The 19,573-nt window shown below is 42.5% G+C and overlaps 1 protein-coding gene across 1 annotated transcript in view; it reads left to right on the forward strand.

Moving 5' to 3' along the window:
• The window catches only part of LOC119942091 (sodium/glucose cotransporter 1), a 70,662-nt gene that overhangs the window by 13,324 nt on the left and 37,765 nt on the right, over window positions 1-19,573 (forward strand). Inside the window, exons 3-5 of the mRNA XM_038762747.1 lie at window positions 16,174-16,278; window positions 17,098-17,157; window positions 18,424-18,528. Of these exons, the coding sequence (XP_038618675.1) occupies window positions 16,174-16,278; window positions 17,098-17,157; window positions 18,424-18,528 (270 nt within the window). The remainder of the gene's footprint in view (window positions 1-16,173; window positions 16,279-17,097; window positions 17,158-18,423; window positions 18,529-19,573) is intronic.

Below are 19,573 nucleotides of genomic sequence, written 5' to 3' on the forward strand. Positions count from 1 at the left end.
GCTTTTCCTGACGATGAGATAAAATAAACAACTCACTCATTGCTTATTTGATTAAGAATTAACCAAGCCTCTTTAACTGAGCAAAATTTTAATATGTTTAGGTTCAGGTGATTTCGTAAGGACTGCTCCTGGCCATATCATCCCCTCTTCCTCAGTCTTGCCTTTTTTGTTTTACTTCTGAGTAATTATTAATACCTATTATCTTTCCTAAAACCTCCAACCTGCTTCTGAGGAGGTGCTCTGTTAAATCAGAAACACGTGAAGAACAGATTACTTGCCTGCCAACTTTGTTGTACTGTGCGTTCCCAAGTGCTTTGTATAGTGCTCTGCACATCGTAAGTGCTCAGTAGATACCATTGATGGTGATTAATTTAGAGAGATAATAGTAAAGCAGAAAACAGTACTTATCTCATTTTGTCCTCACAATATCTCTTTGAGGTAGGGTGAACAGGTATCTAATCCTCGTTTTATGCTGAGGAAATGGAGGCTCAGAGAGGTTAAGTACCTTGCCTGAGGTCACACAGCAGTCTGATAACTGAGCTGAGATTGAGCTCATTGTGGCCAGGAAATATGTCTGTTATACTGTACTCTCCCAAGTGCTTAGTACAGTGTTCTGCACCCAGTAAATGCTCAATAAAAACAATTGATTGAGTGATGGATTACAGCCGAGTCTCCTGACTCTGAGGTTCCTGCCCTTTCCTTAGGTTATATCCTTCCTCAATAAAATGCCTTCTTACTTTATGTACCTAGCAATCACATGCATTGAGTGTATGCCTTTTGCCTGCTATTGTTTGCCTATTTGCCTGTATCCGTTTCAGCATGTCTAGTGGCTATTATCAGATGAGAGCCTTGTAAATATAGGTATTTTCCTGGGATGTCTAATCCCAGAATATTTTAAGTCAACTTGCCAAAGCAGCATGGCCTCATGATAGAGCAGGGGCCTGAGAGTCAGAAGGATCTGGGCTCTAATCCTGGCTCCACCACTTATCTGCTGTGTGACCTTGGGCAAGTCACTTAACTTCTCTGTGCTTCAGTTACTTCATCTGTAAAATGGGGATTAAGAGAGTGAACCCCATCTGGGACAGGGACTGTGTCCAACACATCTAGCTTGTATCTACTCCAGTGCCTCATACGGTGTCTGGCACATACTAAGCGCTTAACGAAAACCATAAAAACCCCCCAAAAACCCCACTTCCCGCCCTACTCTGAAACTTGCTGCTTCTCATAGCCCATATCCCTCCTATTCTTCAGAACAAATTCATTCCCTCTGCTCTTCCAGTAACCCTTCTGTAGTTAAATCACAACCACTTACAATTCCGTGTAACAACACCTCCATCACTCTTGGGTACATATGCTTTGTGCGTCTAGCTTTCCATGACTGAGGAGCTGATTGTACAGAGTATGGATGGATTACCCGTTTTAGACTTCTCCTGCTCAGTGCTACTGTTCGTTGGCACTTTCGCCAGAGTGAAGACGAGAGGGCAAGAAAGAGAGATGGAACTCAGGCCCATCCATTTTATTGTTAATTAGAAGCTTTGGTGAAAGGTTACTGGGGAACGAAGTAGAAACCAATAATTCAAATGATAATTTTGGATTTTCTCTGTCCCCATCACTTCAATAACCAGATCGGGAAGAAATGAGTGAAGTTGCATGTACTTATGCCGTTTTGGTACTGAGAGCTAGGCCAGTGTATTTAGTGTTTCTAGTCCCGAAGCCCTGTGTGGGCAGGGATTGTCTATCTTTATTGCTGAATTGTATTTTCCAAGCACTTAGTACAGTGCCATGTACACAGTAAGTGCTCAATAAATGGTTGAATGAATCAATGCATGAATACTTGTGGACAACTCCCATCCCTAGAGTCTGACGCCACTCTCCATTTCCTCTCATCCACCCTCATCCCTGTTTCAATCTTTTCCATAGCTGTACTATCCACATGCCTGACAATATGTATGGGCCCATTTTTACGTATTCACTGTTTATTCTTGTTTGTCTGTCTTATCCCTCAATTAGCCTGAAGTTTTCTCAAGGCCAGGGACTGGTTTAGACTATGTCTAACTAAAGTCTGTAAGACATTTAGAACCCCAAAGAATGCAGAGCACCCTGACTTAATTCATTCTTGATGGTATGATGATGATGATGATATACTTATTATCTTTTGGCAGAAGCTTAGACACTGATGCCTAAAGTGCTTCTTGTTCCCTAAATGCTGAAAAAAAGCCTGTGTATTCAGTAGTCCTGGCCAGTATATACTGAATTCTTCTTTTTACGCTATTTGTAACAAGTTACTGGTTCATCCTGATAAATGAAATACCTCTATTGTCCATTCTGAGAATTATCTCTTGCTGGATAAACAGATTTTGATTACTTTGTGGTTTGTGTCTATTTACAGAGTCTCAGAAATAGAATAAATGAGAATAAATTCAGAATAAATGAGCTACACTTTATCTCTCCTCCAGGTCTGGAATTGCTGGATCTAAAATTGATGGGAAAGGTCACAGGTTAAACCTTAGTACCCCATATCTAAAGGAAGGAGTTAAGGGAATAGAAAAGTTAAAGAAGACAAACATATTGTGTCCAACAAGGCAACAGGAAACACTGAAATTAAATGTTGATTTAATGTGGACTATTTAAAGGAACATTTTTGCATGCTAAATGTGATCAAATAAATGTTTTACTTGTTTTCTCCTTGGAAGTACTCCCAGGAGAGTGGAAAAGGCACAGAGCCTCTTGAATCTGATGTGAATTTAGGGTGATAGGTGCTTTCTCTGTACCCCAAGGGTCCATTTCTGGGGACCCTTGCTCTAGCCCCCCACAGCATTCAAATAGAACAAATAAAGACAGGGAAGTACATGCTGGAGAAAGTTGAGTTTCAGTGGTCTGCCTTTCCCTGGCAATCTCCTCAGTGAAATTTGCCTAGTGGAGGTCATTACCCTAGGGCTCAGAGGCGTTCATCTGCTCAGGGCTGAGGATGGCCATTTTTTGTGCTTGTAGTTCAAAATTCTTCAACACACTCTGTCCTGCCACTTTTCTCACCACTGTCACCCCGGGTGATCAAAGGTGCTGACAGAAATCAATCAATCAATCAGTGGTATTTATTCAGTGCTTACTATGTGCAGAACAATGTACTAAGCCCTTGGGAGATTACAATACCAAAGAATTGGGAGATACGGTCCTTGCCCATAAAAACCTTACAGTCTAGAGGGGGAGACAGACAATATAAATCAATAATTTACAGTATATCATTTAAAGAAATGTATAAGTACCGTGGAGTTGGGTGAGGGGCAAATATCAAATGTCCAAAGGTCATAGATCCAAGAACATAGATGACACAGAAGGGAGAGGGAGCAAGGGAAAAGAGGATTTAACTGTGGAAGGCCTCTTGGAAGTGGATAGAGTGGGTCTGGTGTATATAGGGAGTGGGAAAGGCCAATTTATACTCCTTTCCAGTATGTGCCCATCCTAGATGAGCATCTTCCTTTGTGTAAGCACTGGATACTGCAGCTCTTTGCTGAGGGAAAAGGTGGGGCCAGGAGTTACTGCTTTTGACGGCAGGGACTTGTGCCCTCCTTTATCTTTCAGGTACACACCGCTCGCTTCCATGGGCCCACATGAACCTCAGTATGGTAGTGGTGCAAAGTGTCAGATTTCACCTTCAATTCGGCAAAGTGCTGGTCTTCTTTCCATGTTGGGGCTGACTGCTCTTCCTGTTGCAGGCAGCTATTTTAATAATAAAAATAATAATAATGATGGTATTTGTTAAGCGCTTACTATGGGCCGAGCACTGTTCTAAGCGTTGGGGTAGATATAAAGTTATCAGAGTGTACCACGTAGGGCTCACAGTCCTAATTCCCATTTTATAGACGAGGGAACTGAGACCCAGAGAAGTGAAGTGACTGGCCCAAAGTCACATAGGTGGCAAGTGGCGGAGCCAGGATTAGAACCCATGACCTCTGACTCTCAGGCCTGGGCTCTTTCCACTAAGCCATGCTCCTTCTCATATTCTATTATTAATATTGAGAGGTGAGTATGAGTTTCAAAACAAGTCTGCATATTTTCACCCAGGTTATTTATGAGCTTGTGCGACAGCCTTTGGAGTATTTTTTTACCTTCTTTTTTATAGGAAATTGAGTCACAGAGACATTCAGTGACTTGATTCAGACCTCGGACTATCTGAAACCATCAATAGAGTAAGGTTTTAAAACTCAAGATGGTTTCCTGAGTTTCTGTCCATTGCTCAGACTCCAGGGCATGAAATTCTATTCAGAGAGTTCTGGAATACTGATTATGGGTTTCAAAAAAGAGAGAAACTGTTGAATAGAGAAGAGATTCCTATTACCATTCTGTTGTTTCTCAGAGATGGATAGATAGATAGATAGAGACACTCACTGCACACACACGCTAAGATGATTCCACCTACCCACTCCCATCAGAGATCTTAAATGAGTTAGCAATACCTTGATCAGCAGTACTGAGAGTTGTTAATAAATCAAAAGGAATCGGTATAGACAAATAACTGTTGTCATTTATGTATATTTGAGAGATATATAATAATGTCATCTACAGCTGTCCTGGCTTGCTGGTGATTCTGTCTTGCCATTTGATGAGAAGTGTAGCCCATCAGTGATGTTGCTGGAACTGTTCAAGAACTTGAATGTGGCATCTGGGGGTAGAGGAGGATGGACAGCATTACATCTCCCTAGACCTTTCGTTTTTTCCAGAGCCAGATTCCACTCTTCCAGCACCCTGGGCTTAACAGTTTCCCAAAGGATGTGCTGGCTTCACGGATTCAGATTTCTGCTTCCTTGTCTACCGTGGTGTGCTTGGCCACTGCGCAGCCTTGGAAACAGAATTTGGTTACAGCATCTAGCTCTGTATTGCCAATATATTTATTCATTTATTCAGTCACATTTATTGAGAGCTTACTGTGTGCAGAGCACTGTAATAAGCTCTTGGGAAAATACAATGTAACAGTAAGCAGACACATTCCCTGCCCACAATGAGCTTACAGTCTAGCATGGCTCAGTGGAAAGAGCATGGGCTTTGGAGTCAATGGTCATGTGTTCAAATTCTGCCTCCACCAATTGTCTGCTGTGTGACTTTGGGCAAGTCACTTAACTTCTCTGTGCCTCAGTTACCTCATTTGTAAAATGGGGATTAACTGTGAGCCCCCTGTGGGACAACCTGGTCACCTTGTAACCTCCCCAGCATTTAGACGAATGCTTTGCACGAAGTAAGTGCTGAATAAGTGCCATTATTATTATTCTTAGATGGGGAGACAGACATTAACTTAAATAAAGACTTCAGATTGTGAGAACAGCTTCTCTGGTACAGGCTGATATATTACCTTGGCTTTCTTTAATTTATCAATCAATAAATGAATCATACTTATTGAGTGCTTAATGTGTGTAGGGCACTTACTAAACACTTGGGAGAGTACAATATAACAGAGTTGGTGGATGCTTTCTCTTAGACTTATTATCATCCTGGCTGATTTGGAAAAGGAGTTACAATTATTTGCATGTTTTCTTGGGTGTTTGTCTCTAAAGCTCAGTCATCAGAGTATAGCAGTTACTGAGTGATTGTTTCTGTATAAAGTGTTGGTAGAGTACACTGCAACAGAGTTGGTAAACATGTTCTCTCCCCACAAGGAGCTTACAGTCTAGAGTGGGAAACAGTAAAATAAATTATGGACATGTACACAAGTGCAGTGTGGCTGAGGATGAGGTGAATATTAAGTGGTTAAAGGATACAAATGCTAACTTTCTCCCTGTACTTCGTTCTCGTCTATCTAGCCATCGACCTCTCGCCCACATCCTACCTCTGGCCTGGAGCATCCTTCCACCTAGTATTCAACAATTACTCTCTCCCACTTCAAAGCCTTACTGAAGGCACATCTCCTTCAAGAGGCCTTCCGTAAGCCCTCCTTTCTTCTTCTCCTTCTCCCTTCTGCGTCATTCTGACTTGCTCCCTTCATTCATCCCCCCTCCCAGTCCCAAAGCACTTACGTGTATATCTGTAATTTATTTATTTATTTTAATGTCTGTCTCTCCCTCTAGACTGTAAGCTCGTTGTGAACAGCGAATATGCCTTTTTATTGTTCTATCATACTCTCCGAAGCACTTAGTACAGTGCTCTGCACAGTCAGTGCTCAATAAAGATGATTGAATGAATGAATGAATACAAATCCAAGTGCAAGGGTGACTCGGAAGTTAGAGTAGGGGAAAAGAAAGCTTATTCAGGAAAGGCCTTTTTGAAGAGATGTGATTTTAATAAGGCTTTGAAGGCAGGGAGAGTGGTGGTCTGTCAAATATGAAGGGGGAGGGAGTTCCAGGATGGAGGGAGGAAGTGAACAAGGGACCAGCGGTGAGAGAGATGAAACCAAAGTACAGTGAGAAGGTTGGAGTTAGAGGAATGAAGTGAGCTGCCTGGGATTTAGCAGGAAAACAGCAAGGTAATATAGGAGGGGGAGAGCTGATTAAGTGCCTTAAAGCTGATGGTAAGAATTTTCTGTTTGTTGTGGAGGTGGATCCAAGAAGATTTTCCCATTTAAGCCATCTTTTCCCCAACTCGCTTTCCCTTCTGCATCATCTACGCACTTGGATCTGTACCCTTTGGGAATTTGTTATTCACCCCACCCTTAGTTCCATAAAACTTGTGTACCTATTCGTAAATTATTTATAATAATTTCTGTCTCCCCCTCTAGACCATAAGCACACTATGGGAAGAGAATGTGTTTATCAACTCTTTTGTATTGTGCTCTCTCAAGTGCTTACTATAGTGCACATAGTAAGTGCTCGATAAATACCATGGATTGATTGATTGATTGATAGGATGGGCAACCTCCGGAGGTTCATGAGGAGTGGGGAAACATGGATGGAACGTTTTTATGAAAATATTCTGGACAATAGAGAGAAGAATGGTCTGGAGTTGGGAACAGAAAGCAGGGAGATCAGCAAGGAGGTTGATGCACAGGTCAGTAACAGTTTTGCTGGAGAGGAAAGGGTGGATTTTAGTGACAATGTGATGGACTTGGTGACTGAATGAATAAGGTAGGTTGAATGTGAGAGGTGAGTCGAGAATAATGCCAAGGTTATGGGTTTGTGAGACGGGGAGGATAGTGATGGTGCTATCTAGAGAGATGGGAAATCCCAGGGAGGACATGGTTTGTTTGGGTAGATGAGAAGTTCTGTTTTTGACATATAAAGTTTGAGGTGTTGGTGTGATATCCAAGTAGAGGTGTTATGAGGGCAGAAGGAGGTGAGAGACTGCAAAGAAGGAGAGAGATCAGGGCTGGAGAGGTAGAAATGTGAATCATTAGAATAGAGATGGTAGTTGAAGCTGTGGGAGCAAATGAATTCTCTGGGGGAGAAGGTGTAGATGGACAATATAAGGGAACCCAGAACTGAGCCTTGAGGGCCGCTCACAGTGAAAGTTTGGGAGGCAGAGGAGGAGCCTGGGAAAGAGACTGAAAAAGAGCAGCCAGAGTGATAGGAGAACCTGGAGAGGACAGTGTCAGCAAAGTCAAGGTTAAATGGTGTTTCATTAATTCATTCATTCGTATTTATTGAGCGCTTACTGTGTGCAGAGCACTGTACTAAATGCTTGGGAAGTACAAATCGGCAACATATAGAGACGGTCCCTACTGAACAACGGGCTCACAGTCTAGAAGGGGGAGACAGACAACAAAACAAAACAAGTAGACAGGTGTCAATACCATCAGAATAAATAGAATTATAGCTAAATACACATCATTAATAAAATAAATATAGTAAATACGTACAAATAAAATAGGGTAGTGAATATGTACAAATATATACAAGTGCTGTGGGAAGGAGCAGGGGGTAGGGCAGAGGGAGGGAGGGAAGGGGGCAATGGGGAGAGGAGGAGGAGGAGGGGAAAAAGGTGGGGCTCAGTCTGGGAAGGTCTCCTGGAGGAGATGAGCTCTCAATAGGGCTTTGAAGGGAGGAAGAGAGCTAGTTTGGTAGATGTGTGGAGGGAGGGCATTCCAGGCTAGGGGAAAGACATGGGCTGGGAGTCGACAGTGGGACAGGTGAGAATGAGGCCCAGTGAGGAGGTTAGCGGCAGAGGAGTGGAGTGTGCAGGCTAGGCTATAGAAGGGGAGAAGGGAGGTGAGGTAGGAGGGAGCGAGGTGATGGACAGCCTTGAAGCTGAGAGTGAGGAGTTTTTGCTTGATTTGAAGGTTGATAGGCAACCACTGGAGATTTTTGAGGAGGGGAGTGACATGCCCAGTGTTTCCACGCCAAGGGCATGGTCTAGAGTGTTGAAGCCAGCTGAGAGGTGGAGGAGAATTAGGTTGGAGTAGAGACCATTGGATTTGGCCAGAATGGTATTCATTGAGCACTGACTGTTTGTCAAGCACTGTACTAAGCACTTGGGAAGCAGCAGGGCGTAAGGGAAAGAGCACTATCCTGGGAGTCAGAGGAGCTGTGTTTTAATCCCGGCTCTGCCACTTGCCTGCTGTATGAACTTGGGCAAGTCACCTAGCTTCTCTGTTCCTCAGTTTTGTCACCTGTAAAATGAGGATTCAATTCCTCCCTCCAACTGTGAGCCCCATATGGGATAGAGGCTTTGTCCAACCTGATTATCTAGTATCTACCCCAGTGCTTAGTTCGCTGCTTGGTAAATAGAAAGCACTTAACAAGTATCACAGTTATTATTATGGTTATTACTACAACACAAAAGAGTTGATAGATACATTTCCTGTTCTTAAGGAACTTACAGTACAGAGGGGGAGGCAGACATTAAAATAAACTATGGATATGTTCAGAAGTGCTGTGGGGCTGAGGGTGAGGTGAATCACACGCAAATTCATGATGCAGTCCATATTTTTCCCAGACTAAGCCCCACTTTTCCTCATGTCCCACACCCTTAGCTTTCCTCCCTTCCTTTCCCCCCTCAGAACTTATGTATATATCTCTAATATCAATATCTATATATTGATGTCTCTTTACTTGTATTGATGTCTTGATGCCTGTGTACCTGTGTTGTTGTCTGTCTCGCCCCTCTAAAAAAAATAATGGCATTTGTTAAGCTCTTACTATGTGCAAAGCACTGTTCTAAGCGCTGGGGGGGGTACAAAGTAATCAGGTTGTCCCACATGGGGCACACAGTCTTAATCCCCATTTTCGAGATGAGGGAAGTGAGGCACAGAGAAGTTAAGTGGCTTGCCCAAAGTCACACAGCTGACAAGTGGTGGAGCCGGGATTAGAACCCGCAACCTCTGACTCCGAAGCCTGGGCTCTTTCTATTGAGCCATGCTGCTTCTTCTTCTCTAGACTGTGAGCTTGTTGCGGGGCAGGGATTTCCTCTCTTTATTGCTGTACTGTACTTTCCCAAGTGCTTAGTACAGTGCTCTGCACACAGTAAGCACTCAATAAATACGATTGAATTGAATATCAAGTGCTTAAAGGGAACAGATCCAATTTTGTGGGTGATGCAGGAGGCAGAAGGAGTAGGGAAAATGAGGGCTGAGTCAGGAAAAGTGTCTTGGAGGAAATGTGATTTTAATGAGCTTTTGGAGGTGGAGAGAGCGGTAGTCCATCATATATGAAAAGGGAGGGAGTTCCAGGCCAGAGAGAGGTTGTGGACATTGGATTGGCAGTAAGATAGGTGAGATCAAAGTTCAGTTCGTAGGTTGGCATTATTCATTCTTTCATTCAATCACATTTATTAAGCGCTTTCTAATATCCCTAATTTTCCCTTTAGTAATCCACTGCAGATAACAATAATAATGATGGTATTTGTTAAGTGCTTACTATGGGCCAAGCACTATTCTCAGCACTGGGGTAGATATAAAGTAATCAGGTTGTCACATGTGGGGCTCACAATCTTAAATCTCATTTTACAGATGAGGTAAATGAGGTACAGAGGTGAAACGACTTGTACAAAGTCACACAGCTGATAAGTGGTGGAGCCGAAATTAGAACCCACGACCTCTGATTCCGAAGCCCTTGCTCTTTCCCGTAGGCCACACTGCTTCTGGATCTCTTAACCATGAACTTATTCAACTTCTTTCTGAACTTCTTGATATTTTCTATGGGGACAACTTCCTGAAATAATGAATTCTTCCTATTGTGTGACACAGTCTTTCCTGTTGTTTGATCAGAATCCAACACCTTTCAAGCTTCAATAATTGCCTCAAATTTTTGGTGTTGTATTCTTTCTCTTTTCTGCCCTTCCTTTGTGATTTTATAAATTTCAGTACTGTCCCCTCTCGACCTTCATCTTTTCAAACTGAAGAGTCCTAATTTTCTGAGTGTCTTGTTTGTTCCTATCTATTGCTCCTCTAGCTCTAATGGGGAATCCAATCACATATCGATTACTTTCCTAGGAACTGTTTGAAGTCCAGTGTTCCTTGCTTTATCCTCTGCTGAATAGTAAAAGGTGAAAGAGCAGATTTTATGAGAATTTGAGGTTACTCAAATTCAGTTAATCATTGCTGGTAATTGCAACCTTAATCTCCCAGCATTAGGTTAACTAATTCATTCGGAGGCAAAGGTGATTGCGGAAAGATGATGGGTGTATCGCACAAGCCAAAATGCCCAAGTGAAGTTTTGTTAAATTTTCCCTATTGGCCCAGAAACCACCCCCTCAAAAAAAAAAAAACCCAACCAAACAGCTCCTCCAGAATGTAAGCTCGCTGTGGGCAGGGAAAGTGTCTATTTATTGTCATATTGTACTCTCTCAAGTGCTTAGTACAGTGCTCTGCACACAGGAAGTGCTCAATAAATGTGATTGAATGGATAGAGAAGCAGAAATTGCTGTAATTCTTGAGTGAGTTTTCATTCACAAATTCTGTAGTATCTATTGAGCATCTACTGTATGCAGAACACTGTACTAGGAGCTCAGGAGAGTACAATTAAGGTGACAGACATGGTCCCTACCCTCAGTAAGTTTACATTCCTTAGGGAGGAATCAAGCAACTCTATATTATGTACTTATAGTTGGAGCAGGAGAAATAATATAAATGAAAACTTTTCAAAATGGAACTTCTTATCTTCCCTCCTAAACGTAGCTCTCCTCCTCCCAATTTCTCCGTCTCCATTGACAACAACCCCAAGCCCAAACAGCCACTGAATCATCCTCAACTTCTCACTGTGGTTCTGCTCTATCAAATCTACTGCTAGCATCTGTGATTTTTGCTCAAGAGCATCTTATGAATGCTGTGGAGTAAGCGCCTAGTACAGGGCTCTGCACACAGTGAAGCACTCAAAGATGCCACTGATTGATTAATTGTGAGTCCATTACTTTCTCTTCCCCTTCCAGTCCCCACCCTGGACCAAGCGATGGTCATTATCGCAGTTGAATTATTGCAGGGGTGACCAAATTGTGCCTCTCAAGCCTCACGTGACTCTTCTTTGCTTGCTGTGTGTCTGGCTCCCATGCAGTCTGTCATTTAGAGAAGCAGTGTGGTTTAGTGGAAAGAGCTGGGAGCCAGAGGTTGTGGGTTCTAATCCTGGCTCTGCCACTTGTCAGCTGTGTGACTTTGGGCAAATCTCGTAACTTCTCTGTGCCTCAGTTCCCTCATATGTAAAATGGGGATTAAGACTGTGAGCTCCATGTGGGACAATCTGACTACCTTGTATGTACCCCAGTGCTTAGAACAGTGCTTGGCACATAGTAAGCACCTAACAAATACCATCATCATTTAGCATTTGGCCACCACAGCAGCAGTGATTTCCCATCTCCCCACACCCGCGGCTTCCACCCTGGCCAATGTTTACTCACTGCCGCCACTCACCACCATTTCTCCCTTTTCTTTCCCACCTAGGCTGCTTGCTCACCATTCTGGTTATAGTAATTTTTCTGTTTTTTTGACTTGAGCCTCTTGGTATGTATCTGGTTTGTGGATCATGAAACTTGGCAACCCCTGGACTGGTGTATTGGCTTCCTCTCTGGTCTTCCGGCCAACAGCCTCCTTGTCCTTATGGTTCTGGATAATTTTCCTGAAAAGTCACTCAACATGTCTCCCCTCCTTTCAAAACCGAGTTGGGAGCCACTCTCGCCTCACATCAAGCAAAGACTCCTTGCCATTGGCTTCAAGGATCTCCTCCAGCCTTCTCCACCTTACTTTTAGTCTCTACTCACCCATTATCCCCTACTCTTCACTCCTCCCAAGCCTATCTCCTGGCTTGTACCCCGTTTCCTTCTTATACACCTCCAACTCCTTGCTCATGTTATCTTCAAGGCCTGGAACTCTCTTCCCCCACAAATTCATCAAACCTTTACCCTCCCCATGTTCAAAATCTTACTAAATCCTCCTCTAAGTCTCCCCCAACTAATTATTAGCATTTACTTATTTTTGCCCACCCTCAGCACTTGGACATATATCTGTGTTAAATTGAACATTCAGTTTTATTTATTCTGATCACAGTGCTTGTGAATATTTCTGTCTGCCTCATTAGAAAATAAGCTTCCTGTGGGCAGGGAACATGTATTATGCTGCTGTTGTCCTTCCCAGAGAGCTAGTTCAATGGATTGCATTTAATAAGCACTTAATAAAAACTTTCACTACAATCAAGGGTATGGGGAAATTAATAAATAAATATATGAACAATTCAGTGGAGTTCATAAATCAATATAAACATCAATGCTAAGCATATTTTTAGGATGACATGACCAGAGGTAGTGGAAATTAGTTGGGGAATGCCTCCCAGAGGAGTGAAGTTTTCAGGAGGGTGTTGAAGATTGGAAGGGATGTGGCTGGAAGATTTGAAGAGGGAAGAATTCCAGGCAGGAGGAGGGAGGACTCAAAAAGAAGATACAACTTAGAAGTTAGTTTAGGAGAGCTGAAGAGTGCGAGCTGGGGTGTAGAGGATGAAGAGAATGCATATGTAAAAGGGAGTGAGTGGAAAGCCTAAACCTCCTTATCATTGCCTTGAAAGCATTCAATCAGCTTTCCCCCTCCTTCCTTATCGCACTGCCTTCCTAATACCACCCAGCCTACACACTTGACTCCTTAAATTTCAACCTACTCACTGTACTTAGATCTCATCTATCTCACTGCTGATTGCTCACCCATAGAAGCAGCATGGCTCAGTGAAAAGAGCATGGGCTTTGGAGTCAGAGGTCAGGGGTTCAAATTCCGGCTCCGCCAACTGTCAGCTGTGTGACTTTGGGCAAGTCACTTAACTTCTCTGTGCCTCAGTTACCTCATCTGTAAAATGGGGATTAAAACTGGGAGCCCCCCGTGGGACAACCTGATCACCTTGTAACCTCCCCAGCACTTAGAGCAGTGCTTTGTACATAGTAAGCGCTTAACAAATACCATAATTATTATTATTATATCCTGCCTCTGGCCTGGAACATCCTTCCTCTTCATATCCAACAGATGATCACTCTCCCCACCTTCAAAACCCTGTTAACAGTACATCTCCTCCAAGAGGCCTTCCCTAACTAAGCCTTCATTTCCACTTTTCCCATTACCCTTGCCCTTGGATTTACATCCTTTATTCACCCCTCCCTCAGCCCCAAAGCCCTTTTGTACATATCCACAATTTATGTATTTATATTAATGTCTGTCTTCCCGTCGTGACTGTAAGCTCATTGTGGGCAAGGAACGTATCTACCAATTCTGTTGTATTGTACTCACCCAAGCATTTAGTAGAGGGCTCTGCACACGGTAAGTGATCAATAAATATGAAAACAATAATAATGATAAAAGTGGTATTCGCTAAGCGCTGATCTAAGTACTGGGCCAGATTCAAGATAATCAGGTTGGACACAGTCCCCGTCCCACATGGGGTTCACAGTCTTAATCCCTGTTTTACAGATGAGATGACTGAGGCACAGAGAAGTTAAGTGAATTATTGCAGAGGTGACCAAACTGTGCCTCTCAAGCCTCACGTGACTCTTCTTTGCTTTGCTTGCTAAGATCATGCAGCAGACAAGTGGTAGAGCCAAAATTAGAACCCAAGTCCTTCAGTCTCCCAGGCCAGTTCTCTATCCACTAGGCCACACTGATTGATTGACTGAAGCCAATTTTCTGGAACCTGTTTGATCCAGACAGAAATGGGCAGGTACTGAGGTTTTTCACCATCACTAGTATCTTATCATCAGGATTATCATCATCATCATCATCATCATCACCACCACCACCATCATCATCAACAAAATGCCCACTATGTGTTTAACACTAGGATGGGGGGTTACCAATTCTCTCAGGTAGTCAACAATCTATGTTGGATGCTCCCATGGCATAGCACTAGGTTTGCTGTGGAAATTACAAAGAAATAACAAGACAAAAACCTTTGAGGAATCACAATCCAGTGTGTCTTCTGCCATTTACAGCTCCAATCATAGGCTGTGAAATCAAGTGGAGTCTTTGGAGCAGTGTCAATATAATGCAACTATGTCACGAAACCTCTTCTTACCTTTCGTTGTCAGATGTAGCATCCACTTCGATTATCCCCCAAGTTTTCTCCTGGTATTTTCACATCAGGATGGATGATGACTGATAGGGTTAAGAGGTTGCATATGGAAATGATTTCCCTTTGAAGGGTTTGGGTCTTTCAAGGGGGCATCTACAGTCTGATATTATGTTATGGAAAAGGGGGAAAGAAATTTGAGAGAGTCACAGGGCATGGCTCCGCAAAGAAATCCTGGAAAATCATGGCAAAAGGATTAGACTGGGATTCAAGAGATCCATGTCTTAGGCAAGGCAAGGTTTCATTAAGAAGGCATGGACAACTAAATAACCCCAGTTTCTTAATTTGCCATAATGGGGATAATAATGCCAGTCCCTATTTACCTGAGTTACTAGTGAGTGAATGAGTTACTACTCAGTTTTTACACTACTTCAAGCTTTTCAGAACAAAGATGCTAGATTTTTTTTTATCAATCAATGGTATTTATGGTATTAAAGTGCTCACTATTTGCCAAGCACTGGTGTAGATACAAGCTAATTAGGTTGGATAAAGTTCCTGTCCCACATGGGGTTTAGAGTCTTAATCCCCATTTTACACTTGAAGGAACTGAGGCACAGGGAAGTTAAGTGATTTGCCCAAGGTCACACAGCAGACAAGGGCAGAGCAGGGATTAGAACCCAGGTCCTCTTGACTTGTAGGCCCATGCTCTATCTGCTAGGTGATGGTGCTTGTAAATCAGAGGGATCTGGGGAGCTGTAATTCAGAAATGAACTGAGTTAATTAAAATCACAATGCTGACTTGGATAGGTCTTTGCCCTTCAGCCTCTTTCTGATGACCCAAGAAGAATAACTCAGCCCCAAACTATTGAACGTGGTAAGGAGCAAGGGGCAATTGGTAATGTGTTCTAGAAGAGCTCATTGAAAAGGTTTATGATTGATATAATCATTCTGCTGCTCTTCCTATGCCATTCAGTGAGACTCTTGTCTTTCTCTTTCATGGATACCTTTGAATCTTTCAATGGTCCATTGTGGAAGATGAGTGAGAATGAGTTGGAAGAATTAGGCTTTGAATAAGAGAATCCTGGGATTGAAGGGTCTTCAAAAGATTATTGATATTAACCCCTTACCCCCAGACAGGACTGCACACAAACCATCCCAGATACCTTTCCTTTAAAAAGTTCAAGAAATGAGATTTGGCAGCTTCTTTTGAGAAAGCTCATTAACCAGTGTCCCAGTGGGAACCTGCCTGGAAGGGATGAGAGAGTGTGATTTTTTTTATAGTATTTGTTAAGTTTTTACCATGTGCCAGGCACTGTTCTAAGTGCTGGGGTAAGTACAAGGTAATCAGATTGGGCACAGTCCACGTCCCACATGGAACTTCGCAAACCACTAGCACTCTACACAGGCTTTCATTTTTAAAGTCTAAAGTTCAAGGCTTGTCCACTGTCTTAGCCAAGAAACTCCATCATCCACACTATATTTTCCCAACTGTGTCATGAGCTTGCTATGGGCCTAGGAGTAGCAATGCAATCACAAGTCATGAGGATCCACCCCACAGCCCTTAGCAACACCCCCTAATATTGCTTTTTGTCTTCTCAGCTCTTTCCCCCTCTGCTAAAAGTCTCTGAAACAAGATTAAGTTTTTAAACAGGCATTTTTAATGAGGAGTCCCAGACCTGTCAAAAACGGGAAAGAGACCATCCTCAGTGGGAAACTCAACATGAGTGTATCTTGTCGAAAATTGTTGGCTAGTGATTCTGATCTTATTTCATCCTTTTCTTTCCAGATTGGAGCATCTCTCTTCGCCAGTAACATTGGCAGTGGCCACTTTGTGGGGCTGGCCGGCACAGGGGCAGCTGCTGGCATTGCCATTGGAGGCTTTGAATGGAATGTAAGTGATGGTTTTCCTTCCCTAATCTCTTCTGGCTTCTAGAGAGCAGCATCTTCTTTTCTAGCAAACTTTATGGCTCCTGTACAAGTAAAATTTTATAGATTGGGGTATGGATAAGAGGATCACATTTTATAGGTGAGGTAAGCAGCATGGTGTAGTGAGTAAAGCACAGGACTGGGAGTCAGAAGGTCGTGGGTTCTAATCCCGGCTCTGCCACTTGTCTGCTTTGTGATCTTGGGCAAGCCACTTCACTTCTCTGTGCCTCAGTGACCTCATCTGTAAAATGGGGACTGAGATGGTGAGCCTTATGTGGGACAGGGACTGTGTCCAATCCAATTTGCCTGAACCCACCCCAGTGCTTAGTAGAGTGCCTGGCACATAGTAAGTGCTTAACAAATACCATTATTATTATTATAAATTACACAATGGGAAGGGGCAGGTCTTTATGAGGTGGGGCCAAAAAGGACAGGAAATGATGTTTTAAAAACCAAACACTGAAAATGTTTAGATGTTTTGTAACTGAATCTTATAGAGAGAAAGAAAAAAGAGAGAAAAAAAAGAAACGGGGAGAGAGAGAGGGAGAGAGAGAGAGCAGGTGATTTTGCTGATTCCGAGAGAGAGAGAGGGAGAGAGAGAGAGAGAGAGAGCAGGTGATTTTGCTGATTCCAATCCATAGTATATATTGTTTACTTTATGCAGAGTACTGCACTAAGTGCTTGGGAGTGTTGAACATAATGGTATTTGCAGATTTCACCAAAATGGAAGTAATGGAAAGCCAGAATGAAAGTGTGATTGAATTCTAACTCTTCTTGGTTTCAGGCCTTAGTACTGGTTGTTATCCTGGGCTGGGTGTTTGTTCCTATCTACATCAAGGCTGGGGTAAGTATCAGCCCTCATTGGCTGGGACTATTGGGCTAAGAGTAGGTTTTGAAGAGAAGTTTCCTCTAGAAGATGAGTTTGTAGTCTGAATTTACACAGAACAAGCTGAGCTTTAAGAATCATCACTTCAGGAATGATTGTTCCTTGCAATCAGGACCGATGTTTTTGGAGCCGAGTCAGAACTACCAAAATCAGCACCCTCAAGCTTTTCCACCTACAACTCTCCCCCAGTCTCAGTGTTGGCTCAAGGGCTTCAGGGCCAATTCTAGAATGTAAGTAGGATGGTGGAGGGGCAAGGCTAAGTACAGAGTCATCATCTCTTTAGGCACAAACTATCAGTCAGGGAGATTCTCTGTCCAAGTATGATTCTTTCAGAAGGAATAATAATAATGATAATAATTATGGCATTTGTTAAGCGCTTACTATGTGCAAAGCACTGTTCTAAGCGCTGGGGGGGGGGATACAATGTGATTAAGTTGTCCCACGTAGGGCTCACAGTCTTAATCCCCATTTTCACAGATGAGGGAACTGAGGCTCAGAGAAGTTAAGGAATGCAATGTCATAGAAAAAATACATGTCTACATGACTTCTGTCTAATATTTCTAGGTGCTAATGTTCTGATTTGCAACCAAAGGTACTCATCAAATCACAATTTCAGTTGATTAATGGCAGGTACAGTAGCTCCCTTTAAAGTGAAGAAGGGCTGCAGGACAGTTTTTCAGTCTGCTGTTAGTTTTTTATCCCAGGCAGACCCAGTTAATTATTCCTTTTCTTGCTCTCTAGATATCAAACTTTCTTTTATGTGACCCTAGTGGCTGGAAGAATAGACTGTTCTAGATGAATGGCAGAGATAGCTTAGTTTCTGATCTCTGACTCCAGGATCCCAAAATGATCACCCACAGTATCTGCATTAAATTTAGCCACTATGCCCAAGCACTGTTGGTAATTCTGATCAGATGATAAGCTACCAGACACCTGACTGGGCCTGTGTCTTGCAAAGCAGTAAAACCTCAGAAGTGGCTGTAAACATGCCCATGATTCCTGCTTTTCCTTTCAGAAACCAATGACAAACTTTATATCCTCTTGTTGCATTCCTGTGTCCCTATATAATACTCCAGGGAAGGCAGCAATATTGATTCAAATTGCTGCATCGATGTAGTTTTGGGGTCTCTGACCTCAAGACTTTTATTTACTCTTGGTTTTCCTGGGTTTTCCTACTTTCAGGATGAATTCTTCAGTAATGACTTCTATTTTATTACTATTTAGGTGGTGACAATGCCAGAATACTTGAAGAAGCGATTTGGAGGTCAGCGGATTCAGATCTATCTGTCAGTCCTTTCTCTGCTCCTCTACATCTTCACCAAGATTTCAGTGAGTTCTGGTTTCCCATTTCATTCTTTTGACATTTCAGGTTTGTCACAGTGTGCAGGTCACTGGGTATCAGATTGTTAATTCCCGAACACCATGAAAGGGAGCATAGAAAGGCATATGAAACAACATAGCCTAGTGAAAAGAGGCTGGCCTGCGAGACAGGTAATCTGAGTTCTAATATTTGCTCTGCCACAGACTCTCTTTGTGTCTTTTGGCAGGACATTTGATCTCTCCCCACTTTCCCCATTTTTCCTCATTTTATGAGCTTCATCACACTTTCAGAGGGTTGTGGTGAGTGTAAAATTAGTTTTATACTCTATTAGGCCTCTCCTACTTTTTGGGTGTTTTTGAGGGAGAATAAAATTTTGGATTTCGAGATCAGTGGTTAAAGGGAATGACCCAGCCTAACAGTTACCTGTGCAACCTTGAATGAGCCGTGGCATTTTTTTTTTCAACTTTTTTCTCAACTTAAAAACAAGGTTCATGAGGCCTTTTTCATAATTAGTATTCTTTGAGACCCTCTGGTGAAAATACAAAATGTTGTTTGAGGAATAAAGTTAATATGATAACTTTGTATGGATTCTTTACATTCCATCATCAGAGATGATCCATTAGTAATCAAAGAAAATGATAAAATATCACTATGGTCTAGGAACGTGTCTGCCAATTCAGTTGTATTTTACTCTCCCAAGCTCTTAATACAGTGCTCTGCACATAGTAAGCCCTTAATAAATACCATTGATTGATTGATAACATAGGTGGTGAGAAATCAGGAGTAGAATGAATTGGAGAAAAGAAGTCACAGTAATTAAAATGGCAGCACAAAACCAAAAAGTAACATTATATTTTAGTGAAGAATGCCTTACTCATGCGAGCATTTTTATGTGGTGACATTTTTTTGTTCAAGGGTAGGGTACAGCAATATGCTGTCCAGGTTGCAGTCAAATAGAGGGAGAGGTGGGCAAAAATCTTGGGACCATTCAGGGAATTACCTAGACTTTCCAGGCACTTTCTTCTCTATCAAGTTAATAATTTCATTTATGGT

Source organism: Tachyglossus aculeatus, chromosome 21 (genome assembly GCF_015852505.1).
Source record: "Tachyglossus aculeatus isolate mTacAcu1 chromosome 21, mTacAcu1.pri, whole genome shotgun sequence".
Taxonomy (NCBI): domain Eukaryota; kingdom Metazoa; phylum Chordata; class Mammalia; order Monotremata; family Tachyglossidae; genus Tachyglossus; species Tachyglossus aculeatus.